This window comes from Doryrhamphus excisus, chromosome 22, assembly GCF_030265055.1.
Source record: "Doryrhamphus excisus isolate RoL2022-K1 chromosome 22, RoL_Dexc_1.0, whole genome shotgun sequence".
In the NCBI taxonomy this organism is placed as follows: Eukaryota; Metazoa; Chordata; class Actinopteri; order Syngnathiformes; family Syngnathidae; genus Doryrhamphus; species Doryrhamphus excisus.
The window spans coordinates 9,399,185-9,411,903 of NC_080487.1; the positions used below are offsets into that span (position 1 = coordinate 9,399,185).

At 44.2% G+C, this 12,719-nt stretch overlaps 1 protein-coding gene across 3 annotated transcripts in view; it reads right to left on the bottom strand.

Annotated features, from left to right (window-relative positions):
• Positions 1-12,719, bottom strand: part of si:dkey-94f20.4 (synembryn-A) — a 19,886-nt gene that overhangs the window by 3,829 nt on the left and 3,338 nt on the right. For all 3 annotated transcript variants that reach the window (XM_058062734.1, XM_058062735.1, XM_058062736.1), the window contains 14 exons: positions 9,229-9,286; positions 9,051-9,153; positions 6,798-6,935; positions 6,513-6,607; positions 6,394-6,441; positions 6,014-6,031; positions 4,651-4,740; positions 3,978-4,576; positions 1,935-2,070; positions 1,654-1,842; positions 1,482-1,576; positions 1,195-1,345; positions 252-347; positions 22-166 (listed from right to left, as the gene is read on the bottom strand). In XM_058062734.1, the coding sequence (XP_057918717.1) occupies positions 22-166; positions 252-347; positions 1,195-1,345; positions 1,482-1,576; positions 1,654-1,842; positions 1,935-2,070; positions 3,978-4,576; positions 4,651-4,740; positions 6,014-6,031; positions 6,394-6,441; positions 6,513-6,602 (1,657 nt within the window). In that variant the 5' untranslated portion in view covers positions 6,603-6,607; positions 6,798-6,935; positions 9,051-9,153; positions 9,229-9,286. The remainder of the gene's footprint in view (positions 1-21; positions 167-251; positions 348-1,194; positions 1,346-1,481; positions 1,577-1,653; positions 1,843-1,934; positions 2,071-3,977; positions 4,577-4,650; positions 4,741-6,013; positions 6,032-6,393; positions 6,442-6,512; positions 6,608-6,797; positions 6,936-9,050; positions 9,154-9,228; positions 9,287-12,719) is intronic.

A 12,719-nucleotide genomic window follows, 5' to 3' on the forward strand; every position in this document is an offset into this window, starting at 1 on the left:
ATTATAGGTGTTTAGTTTTACCATTTTCCTTGCAGAGCACAAAAATGAGGTCAGCGGCGCAGTGTTTGAGGTCCGTGTCCAGGTGAGTCATGAGACGGATCAGGCGACTCTTCAAAGTGCAGCCTTCCTCCGGCCTCTGGGAAACATCTCTCAGAGGAGGCAGGATCTGTTGTTCATAAAATGGACACATGATTATGGACCAGCACAAATACAGTGTAAAACCAATATATACAAATGAACAATATTATTACATATTTCCTGATGTAATGGCGTGTTTCTTTATGGGCCCGGCAGCTTTCTGTCAGTAGATTGAGGACTGGAGTCAGTTTCTCTTTGACTTTATCTCCCTGGGAAGCACAACAAAAGCAATAACTATGTTATTGTTGCATCGTGATGATATCTATACTGGTAGTCCCATTTTGTTATGCACATATGACCCCAAGAACATTCATTCATTTTCTACCGCTTTTCCTCAAGAGGGTCGCGGGGGTGCTGGAGCCTATCCCAGCTGTCTTCGGGCGAGAGGTGGGGTACACCCTGGACTAGTCGCCAGCCAATCACAGGGCACATATAGACAAACAACCATTCACATTCACCTATGGACAATTTGGAGTCGCCAATTAACCTAGCATGTTTTTGGAATGTGGGAGGAAACCGGAGTACCCAGAGAAAACCCATGCATGCACGGGGAGAACATGCAAACTCCACACAGAGATGGCCGAGGATGGAATTGAACCCTAGTCTCCTAGCTGTGAGGTCTGCACGCTAACCACTCGACCGCCGTGACGGGCACCCCAAGAGCAATGGTTCTCAAGTTTTTCACACCAATTACCATCACAGTTTGGTTCGAAATATGTGGCTTGTACTTGCAGGTACAGTAATTGACTTACAGCGTATGCAGTAAACTAATGTTTACAGCCAGAAATAATGCAAAGCCCATTAAGCTATTCAGGAAATAATGAATGAAAATATTCCCATACAGCAAGAACACAAAGCTAAGCTGTGGATGTTTTGTGTAGATAACATTGCATATACTGACTTACTGTACATTGGATTGGTTTTAGAATCTTCAATGCACAAAAAGTGGCGCCATTTATTTGTATGCTGCCCTTAGTGGAAAAAGTATACCCCCGTCCTAGAGGACTTGCTCACCATTCCCACTAGTAGTGTATAAGATTGTCAAATCTCTCTTACTGCTTCCAGGCGTCGCTCCATGAACATCAGCAGGGTGTGGACAAAGTCCATATTGACTCCCTGGTACTGCTCTGAGTCGAGCTCCAGTGGCACCATCAGAAGAACATCCAGACACTGCAGAGGCAGCGCCGACAACAGGTTGACTGTGTGACTGCAAGATAAAAAGATAATAATATAATAAGAAAATAATAAAAAACAGATTTTAAAATAAATGAATGAAGGAGTGACGGCATCGTTATTTTAGTCATGTTCTGTATATTGAATTTAATGAGAGATGAAATGGTTACCCTTGCAGTTCATCAGTGTCCTCCAGCAACAAGCACTTCCGCGTCATGCAGAGATGCAGGATTGCCACTAGATGGCGGTATAGAGCCGCATCAGCCTGGGGAGTGAACCAACATACAAGGTGTACTATAGTGAAAGGAAGCGAGCAGGAATTCAGTTCACACTGGTGCTCACCTCACTCGGGGTCTGCCTGTGGGTTCTGTGCGTGACGTTGAAGAGGATTTTGAGGATCTCAATGATGCGCTGAGAGGTCTCCAGAGAAATGGGTGGCGCCGATGGGTCCTGTACACACTCGTACTGCTCCTTCCATTGCACGTCCAGGTAGCTCTCCAGGGCAGCTGAGAGGATGGAGACACCTCCCTCCTGGAAGAGGCAAATTCAGACAAAACTCACTGTATCCTATATCAAAACTTAACTCCAGGGTCTCTATCACTGTTGTACAACTGGAAAGTCACCTGCTGAAGCTGAGTGCTGAGTTCAGGTCGCAGTGCAGTGATGAGGAAGGTGAGTCGTAATTCGTAGAAATGAACACTAGAGGAAGACGGGCAACTGATACTGGAGGAGATGCGCTCTTTCAGGCCACATATCAGCCTGACCAAAATAAGATAACAAACTGTGTTAAACAGTATGGTCAACATATGAATATAAATAGTAGGGGTGTCATGAGATCGAACTGGCCGTACAAAAACAAGACGAGATGAGATTTTAACATTACTTTGAAGTACCATGACAAACTCATTCATTCATTTTCTACCGCTTATCCTCACAAGGGTCGTGGGCATGCTGGAGCCTATCCTGGCTGTCCTCGGGCGAGAGGCGGGGTCCACGCGAACCCCGGGGGGTACACCCTGGACTGGTCACCAGCCAATCACAGGGCACATATAGACAAACAACCATTCACACTCACATTCATACCTATGGACAATTTGGAGTTGCCAATTAACCTAGCATGTTTTTGGAATGTGGGAGGAAACCGGAGTACCCGGAGAAAACCCACGCATTCACAAGGAGAACATGCAAACTCCACGCAGAGATGGCCGAGGATGGAATCAAACTCTGGTCTCTTAGCTGTGTGGCCTGCGCGCTAACCACATGTCCACCAGTTTAGATGTGGGAGTATTAATTCATTCATTTTCTACCGCTTCTCCTCACGAGGGTCGCGGGGTGCTGGAGCCTATCCCAGCTGTCTTCGGGCGAGAGGCGGGGTACACCCTGGACTGGTCGCAAGCCAGCCAATCACAGGGCACATATAGACAAACAACCATTCACACTCACATTCATACCTATGGACAATTTGGAGTCGCCAATTAACCTAGCATGTTTTTGGAATGTGGGAGGAAACCGGAGTACCCGGAGAAAACCCACGCATGCACGGGGAGAACATGCAAACTCCACACAGAGATGGCCGAGGGTGGAATTGAACTCAGGTCTCCTAGCTGTGAGGCCTGTGTGCTAACCACTCGTCCACCGTACAGCCCCCAATATATTGAAATCTACTGATTTAATTTCTACTAGTTCTGCACTGTGTGTATGCCACCTGCCCTGCCTCCACCCACCGAGACAAAGACACAGTATGACTAACAAAAGGGAGCGCCTCCGGTGCGCCTTATAGGTTCCAAAATCTGTAAAAATGTTGAGAATCAGTGCGTAATATGTACACTACCTATGCTGGCAACGATAAACCAAACGGAGAACATCACTTAATACATACAGACTCCACCCCCGTTTTAATGTTGGGAGATCTTGTGAACAAGACCCCGAGATACTTAAACTCCTCCACCTGGGGCAGGACCCCATTCCCAACCCGGAGGGAGCACTCCACCCTTTTCCGACTGAGAACCATGGCCTCTGATTTGGAGGTACTGAGTGACAGTGAGGGAAAGTGGGAGCGTGAGGTCGACAGACGGATCGGTGCTGCCTCGGCAGCAATGCGGTCGCTGTACCGGACCGTCGTGGTAAAAAGAGAGTTGAGCTCTCAATTTACCGGTCGATCTATGTTCCCACCCTCACCTATGGTCATGAGCTTTGGGTCATGACCGAAAGAATTAGATTGCGGATACAGGCGGCTGAAATGAGTTTCCTCCGTAGGGTAGCTGGACTCACCCTAAGAGATAGGGTGAGGAGCTCAGTCATCCGGGAGGGGCTCAGAGTAGAGCCGCTTCTCCTTCATATCGAGAGGAGTCAGTTGAGGTGGCTCGGGCATCTAATCCGGATGCCTCCCGGACGCCTCCCTGGTGAGGTGTTCCGGGCATGCCCAGCCGGGAAAAGGCCCCGGGGCAGACCTAGGACACGCTGGAGGGATTATGTCTCACAGCTGGCCTGGGAACGCCTTGGTGTCCTCCCGGTGGAGCTGGAGTAGGTGGCCGGGGGCCGGAGAGTCTGGGCTTCCCTACTAAGACTGCTGCCCCCGCGACCCGGACCCGGATAAGTGGAGGAAAATGGATGGATGGAGATCTTGTGACACCCCTAATTAACAGCGATGAATACAAAATTCCCACCTGAGTACACTGAATCTCTCCTGTGCCCAGGTGCTGTTATAGACCACATTACACAACACCTTCAAGGCCTCTTTCTTCTGCATCTCCTCTCCTGACGCCCCATCCTCTTCATCGTCGCCGTCCATCTTGCTCTCACGCCGGTCCTTCCTCCCTCGCTGTAGTTCCTTGTGATGGATGCTGCCTCTGTGCGTTTCATTAATGCTGGGCCTGTGGCTTCCAGGCCAGCTGATGCTGTCCAGGTCGCTGCAGTTGGTGGCACTGTCTTCATTCTTGGCATCATCCTCAAATGCACAGCACTCTTCATTCTGGTCGTTGACTTCGGTGTCGCTGCCATCGCCGCAACACTTTGGTGCTTTGACCTTGGCGAGGGAACAGATGATGTTGTCATAGAAACTGGAGTCAGCGTCGCTGGGGTCATCGATTGCGTCACTCGTGCTCAGCCCAGCTAGTTTGGCCAGAGTGAGGAGGGCGCTGTCGGTGACCAAAGGGCCCAGGACCCTCTTGTCTCTGGAGAGTATCCTCAGGGTATGGAGTGCTACTCTCAGAAGACGACAGTGAACTCCAGTTCGTATAAACCTCACCAGCACCACAGCCAGACTCTGAAGACAAATAAGTGCACACTTCAACAGAATTCATGACAGGAAGATCCAAGAATAAGAGGGAGCGTCCAGACCTGTCTGAGGAGGAGACCCCGGTCTTCTTGGTCATTCCCTTCACAATCAGAGTCAGAATCGGTGCCATCTCTTACTTTATACTTCCTGAACTGATAAAACAGGACATGACAACTATGGGTTATTTTTATGGTGTATAAACCAGATTTTAGATTTAAAAGTGATATTTCTGAAATTTCATATTCATTATATTCTCTTCATAGCCATAAGACCCATACTTGTGTGTGATGCTACAAACACTTTCCAGTGTTGTACAGGAAGTGAGTTTGCGGTGGGCTACAACCACAACAGTAGCCTGTGTTATTATTATGATGATGATTATTACTACGTTACTGCGATTGTATCTGTTCTGAGATCATTCAAACCTGCAATAAAAAGCCTGTCATTCCGGTGATCAAGTTTGGTGCTTGTGTGTCTCACCAAACACAACAGTTCCATTACTGACACCTAGTGATCGGTGTAGAATACTATCGTCATATCACCACAGTCTATTCTGAATGCCTTAAATGGACTACAATACTAAACTAACAATACATACAAATAACAATAACAGGCCGTATTCAGCCATTTTCAAATGCTGTGGCGATAGGAACAAGCCAAAGGATCCCGAGCATTGTAGTGATGCTGGCCTTTTTGGTGGCTAATTGGATGAAATTAGATATGTTGAGGCTGCACGGCAGTCGTGTGGTTAGCGCACAGACCTCACTGCTAGGAGACCTGAGTTCAATCCCACCCTCAGACATGTCTGTGTGGAGTTTGCATGTTCTCCCCATGCATGCGTGGGTTTTCTCCGGGTACTCCGGTTTCCTCCCACATTCCAAAAACATGCTAGGTTAATTGGTGACTGCAAATTGTCCATAGGTATGAATGTGAGTTTGAATGGTTGTTTGTCTATATGTGCCCTGTGATTGGCTGGCCACCAGTCTAGGGTGTACCGTGCCTCTCGCCCGAAGACAGCTGGGCTAGGCTCCAGCACCCCCACAACCTTTGTGAGGATAAGCGGTAGAAAATGAATGAATGAATGATCGACGCCATGTTTGTTTACAAATGAGCCCAGGGGAACAGGTCATTTGCAGCGTGTCACAGAGAAGGCGTGCTTGATTTGCTCACGCTAACCCACCAACAGGACAGTACGGGTAATCTCACCTCATTAGAGCTATTTTTTTAATGTTACCAGATTCATCACTATGATGTCATAATTCCTCAAATCCCCACCTATACTGATAGAACTAAAACAATTTTTAACACGATTTACTCTCTGTATTATTTTAATATTGAACAAAATGATGTATTAGGAAAGTGACAAACTACCCATACTGTAGTATTGTGACTGTTTAGACATGCGTAACTGCCGCAGTTCTGTACCTCTTCCAGCTTCCGTTGCTACAGATGAGCAGCCAGACAGTCGTGCGAAAAAGACACAGGAAAATGAGAAAGAAAACAACATCAGTACACTCATAAAAGAGATTCACTTGAATGCTGCTCAGAGTCTTCAAAAGATTATCACGAGGGCAGGGTGATGGAACCTCAATCTGCCTGAGCATGCAGCGAGAGAGGATCAGGGTGGTCTGATACAGCAGAATTACTAATAAGACTAAGGAAGAGAGCTGATAAAGGGTAGAGGAAGTGAGTGGATGACGTAGAGGAAGGGGATAGTGTGATAGTGGAGGGAAGAAATAAACACTACGGGGGCTTGGTGGTTAACCATTTGCTGCCAGACGCACTGTACTGTAAAAGATGCTTACGTTCCTTTTGTCCCTGTCCTCTGCGTCAAAGAAGAAACACTGGGCATACTGTTAGAATACAAAAACAAGTATTTGTCAGTATACACACTACACGCACGATGTATGTGTGTTTACATTACCTCTCTGTTGAACTCCTGCAGCTGGTTGTGAACGCCATTCTCATCCCTGTGCCTGATGCACCAAATAATCCCCTCCACATCCACGACCATGCTTCCTGCACACGCACATCCGCCAATAACGGAAATGAATGGTGCACAATAATCACAGTGAGTGAGAGATTATGTATACCGTTCACAGCACAGGCATGATTCATGTAAAGATAAAATGACTTAAATGTGACTTTGAAATGCACACGTGAGATAAATCACTCATGATACAGAAACACATTTAAATAACTATCTTACCTTGAGTTGTTATCTTTTTGAAGTGGGTGCTGCAGCAGCTCCAGTGTTTCTTAGTTCCACGTATGCGTACAGTGAGCAGGATTCTGGCAGGTTTTGCTCAGTTCACTTGCCACTTCGCTTCTCCACACTCTCTCTCTCCTGTTAATCCAAGAGAGATGCAGGGGCCACAGAGTTTATAATCCACTAATGGACTCCAAGATTATATATATGTGCTGACCCTGTAACCTCTTCTAGGTTTTCCAGACTTGCACTGCTCTATCTCTCTGTCTCCATCTATCAAAGCTATCTCCCTAATCGCTGTGACGTCATTAAAATAACCATGAAGATGTTACTTATAACCCTCTTCAATCAATTTTCTATACCGCTTATCCTGGTCCTGCACTGGTCAGTAGCCAATCACAGGGCACATATAGACAAACAACCATTCACACTCACATTCATACCTATGGACAATTTGGAGTTGCAAATTAACCTAGCATGTTTTTGGAATGTGGGAGGAAACCGGAGAAAACCCATGGACACACGGGGAGAACATGCAAACTCAAGTGGAGATTCTAAGCTAATCTTCTGAAGTTTCCATCCAACAGTTAGAATCTACAAATTCTACAGACACTGAGGAATGGGTGTCTGAACACACAGAAAATTTGGAATTTCTGATGATTGCTTCTATTTACTGCTGTCAAGAGATTAAAAAAGGAGCAATTAATTAATTGATCTCATTAATCTTTTTTAATCTCACCTAAAAATTGCTGAGAAAGACCAAACACATAAATGTCAGCCAACCAATGGCCACCTCAGGGTGTGGCTGTTGTTTTCCAACTGTCATACAGGAAGAGTAAAGTTGGAGATTAAAAATAAGATTAACACAATTTAATTTATTAAAACATTAATTTATTGCAAGCGCGCAGACCTCACAGCTAGGAGACCTGAGTTCAATCCCACCCTCGGCCATCTCTGTGTGGAGTTTGCATGTTCTCCCCGTGCATGCGTGGGTTTTCTCCGGGTACTCCGGTTTCCTCCCACATTCCAAAAACATGCTAGGTTAATTGGCGACTCCAAATTGTCCATAGGTATGAATGTGAGTGTGAATGGTTGTTTGTCTATATGTGCCCTGTGATTGGCTGGCCACCAGTCCAGGGTGTACCCCGCGATCCTTATAAGGATAAGCGGTAGAAGATGAACTAATAAATCACACTTGCTTTTAAGTTTATTTTTTTATTGCATGCGTGCGTGGGTTTTCTCCGGGTACTCCAGTTTCCTCCCACATTCCAAAAACATGCTAGGTTAATTGGCGACTCCAAATTGTCGGTAATAGGTATGAATGTGAGTGTGAATGGTTGTTTGTCTATATGTGCCCTGTGATTGGCTGGCCACCAGTCCAGGGTGTACCCTACCGAAGACAGCTGGGATAGGCTCCAGAACCCCCGCAACCCTCGTGAGGATAAGCGGTAGAAAATGAATGAATGAATGCTTATATTTTCTTCAGATACATGTGCCTTCAAAATAACTAACCACGCCTTGCATGCCATTCCAATGTTGACAAAGGTACTACAAACAACAAGTATTTCACACAGGTTTTTCTATAATTAGGCATTCCAATTGCCTTCCAAAGGTGTGGAATTTGAAGAACCGACGTCACTAATATGATGCAAACAAAGCTCTGTGGCTTTCTCACACTGTAGCTTGTCTTTGAAGTTTACTGTGATTGTTTGTTAAATTAAAATAAAAATAAACTTCAAAGGCACAACACTGATGCACAGTCCAGGTTTTCCTTTGCTCCAGGAGTTCCTTGCCTTTATGACAAAAGTGGCTAAATGGTTGTCTATTAAGGTTAAAAGTTCAATGTTATTTTGGTATCAAGGTGTGGCTAATACGTCCAGGCTAAAATTGATATGTGAAAAATACAATATGTGTACCTGGACTAACTATTTACATTTACTGGACCCTTGTTAGTAAAAGGCCAATTGTCATTGGAATTGCGTTCAAGTTTATGTTTGCAATTGGTCAAACATATGTGTTTACTGAGCCTGCAGTTCCGATTATATCCTAGATTGGTGTGTCATTAGAATCTCAACAATTTTACCTTTCCAATGACATACAACATGCCTGGGTGTACAAACAAGGCACAGCGTAAAAAGAGGACCACCTTAATGTTATTATGTTATCAATACATTTTGGACAGTTCTGTGTTTTGTTTACATTTGTCCATGTAGTTTTGCAAACATACCAGAATCAATGTAGCACATTACGCACCATTATACTGTTATTTATACATCTGTGATCCGTAAACCTGACTTCCGATGCCATGCCGCTGATCTTTTGACCTGTTTTGCTTGCATGGATGTCACGGGAGCTCCTGAAAGCAAGAAAAAAAAATCTGTGAGAAGATAATAAAACAGAGAATGACAGTTTTTCCTGGCAGGATACTCACTCTTGTGCCCAGTAGGTAGAGGAAACGGGGCCAGGAGGCTCAAGTGTCCAACTGGTAGCTGCAGTGTTACAACAACAGGATGTACACAACATCAGGGATAAATTGGAAAAAGAAAGAGAAGCGTCCCCACCAATTACTCCCATGAATGCAATATATACCTTGAAGATGAATAGGATGCAGGCTATCAAGATGCCAAAATAACTGCTGATAACACGTAATTTATTGAGACATTGTAACAAAGTGTCATAACACTGGGGCCATAATAAATCACATCTGAACACCACTGACCCGTAAGGTGTCAATCAACTGGACTTAACTAGTTACGTAATGCGGCTTTTCATTGTTCTGTTATCATGTGCACTCATGGACTCTTTAAAAGGTGTACCGGGACGTTGAGCCTAAATCGAGGTCAGTCCTTTATGTGTGCGTTTTTTTTTTTTTGTGGTAATTATATGGCAAAACATTTCATTGGCTAGTTGCTATAGTTGCTGAGGTGCTGCAATGATTCATTCAGCACAGCCAATTAAATGCTTTGCATGTTAGAAATTCATGATGGGAAGCCATCATGTAGTACCATATTGGTACTTGTATATTTCTTACCTATATTTGAATGTGGGCGGCATGGCGGTCTAGTGGTTAGCGCACAGACCTCACAGCTAGGAGACCAGGGTTCAATCCCCACTCTCGGCCATCTCTGTGTGGAGTTTGCATGTTCTCCCCGTGTTTTCTCCGGGTACTCCGGTTTCCTCCCACATTCCAAAAACATGCTAGGTTAATTGGCCACTCCAAATTGTCCGTAGGTATGAATGTGAGTGTGAATGGTTGTTTGTCTATATGTGCCCTGTGATTGGCTGGCGACCAGTCCAGGGTGTACCCCGCCTCTCGCCCCAAGACAGCTGGGATAGGCTCCAGCACCCCGCGACCCTCGTGAGGAAAAGCGGTAGAAAATGAATGAATGAATGAATATTTGAATGTTAAGTTGCTGTGTGATGATTTTAGCGTTCTTTCAAAGACTGTTATACTGAGTCATGACCTCCTGCAATTTCCAATGGATTGACAAGCTTGTTGTGGGTTCCCTTGTAGGTCGTGATTCTCTCCAAAGAAAGACCTACAGTTGCCTCACTGTCTCGTGAGCGTCTCGAGCTAATAGCCCATTTTTTTTCACAGTAATAGAAACATATGACCAGAGGAGATTTTCCTGCCTGAGGCATTCACAGTCACACAAAACAGTCAAACAGCTAAACAACACAAAACTTAGCTCTCTATGATATCATACTCGTCAAGGTTTAATGTAGATTTTACACACACTATTTGTTATTTAGCAAAAATAGGAATACATTTTCCAGACCATTTTTTTTAGCAGATAACAGTGTTGCAATGGGAATGTCGTCCAAAACCTAAACTTGACATGTGTACCTAAGTTTCACAGGGAAACGTATTAAGTGGGAAACGACAGGGAATTTCCTGTATTTTACGACGTATTGTGAGCTATTTTCTATTTAATGATGAAAATAACACTCTCTAAGGATTGCTAATGTATTCTAAAGTCAGTCCTATGTTTGAGTTGGAAAATTCAACTGCTACTGAAACTGCTACTTATTGCAGCATGCATTTACTTAGCAAAATGAAAATTGATCACTTTTCTTTCTACGCAAGGAAGACATTCAGGAGTTTACTCAGCCAAGAGGATTTGCTTTCTTTCAGCACGTAGTCCTTTTCCTTGGTTTAGCGTGTGAGTGTGTGTGAGGAAATTAGCATGTATGTCATCCTTCATCACATGTGAACTCATCAGGGTGCACCGAGATGTGGGTGGTGATGACTCTCTGCTCGACTCTATGACAACACAGGCTTGCCAGACGTCGCACACACAGGAGGTAAACAATCCAGTCACAGGCGGAAGTTACGCACTGGAAAGGGGCTGAGAGAGGATTTATCTAGTAGTTAAAAAAGGCATTGGTTTAAAACTGCATAATTAAAATAACATTTTAAAAAAATAGTTGTAAAAGGCTTACTGAGCCTTCAGTGATTGGGGTGATATTGACAATAGAAGACAGTACCCCCCCCCCCCCACACACACATTTCAAGCATTTTTATCTTCTCGAGACACAATAATCGTAGTTTAGAGTAGTTAGTGCACAGCTTGTATAGCAGAATAGATTTACCATCGATGAAAATGAGTCAACATTCAGCTATTGTTGTTTTTACAGTCAAACGTGATAGCTGTCACGGTCTGGGGCTGCATGAGTGATGCCGTAAGTGCAGAGCTGCGGTTCATGGTGAGAAATGTAATGGTAATGGTTTTATTTCATTTGAACATGCATCAGATTACAATTGAATGCATCACATAATCAGTTCACAGTTCCACATGTCCAAAAGGAGTAGGAAGAAACAAAGCTTATTAAATCCTACCCCTCCATCTGGTACTTTTACAATCAGTAACTGTTACATTTGTTCACTTCCTGCTTTCCTAATATAATTTAAGTTTTTTTTAATGTTTTTCATTTTATTTTTGTCACGTACCGAAGTACGAGGTGATATGACCATCCAATGACATAATGGGTACCATAGTAAGTGTCAATATAGTGATATATATATAGCACATCATGACTGGTTCAAGACTCTTCATCCTTGTATTTAGCAAACATCAACTGCTTGTATTGTTTCTTGAATTGGCTCATCGTTGTGCATTGTTTGAGGGTCTTACTCAATCCATTCCATAGTTTGATTCCACATACTGAAATGCTATGGCTTTTTAACGTAGTCCTAGCATAGAAGTGTTTCAAATGTAGTTCTTGCCTGAGATCAGGGGAAATGTGAATTCCAACATGTTTGGGCACATGTTAAGCACAGGCACAGTTTTAAAAAGTCTCAATTTGGCACTGTTATCGGATAAAATGGAAACCAGTCCCATCAGTAGTACTGTGACATTGTGAAACAAACATGATCCTCTCCTTTGGGAATCTTGGGCACATGGCAAACAACTCCAAGATGAAAAGTGTCTTACTGAGGTAGCTGAATGTGGTGGTGATGGAGGGTCCGAGTATTTCTCCAGACGTGAACCAAATTGATGACTCTAAAGCAGGGGTCTCAAACACGCGGCACGCGGGCCAAATGTGGCCCGCAGGACACTAGTTTAAGGCCCCTGCCTTGATATGAAAGTTTAATGTTAGTGCGGCCTGCGCAAGTTTGATATGGATGCTGTATGGTATCATGTACCCAGAAAAAAATAGGTTAAATAACCATTAATAGTTATCCTCCCTATCCGTGTGGAAGTGGTAAGTTTTTGGCTATTTAAGTTTAAAGGAAATAACTTGAAGGCTACCGTTTAGGTCGCTAGCTCTCTAGTTTGCGAGTTAGCATGTGTCTCAAGACCCTGCAGTTGCGCAATATGTTGTAAATAAAAGAGTATAAATGTGACTATAGTCGTGTTTTGTCATGTCTACAGGGCTCTAATAATGCTTTGTTCATTTTAATCTGAAAAAAATAATTTG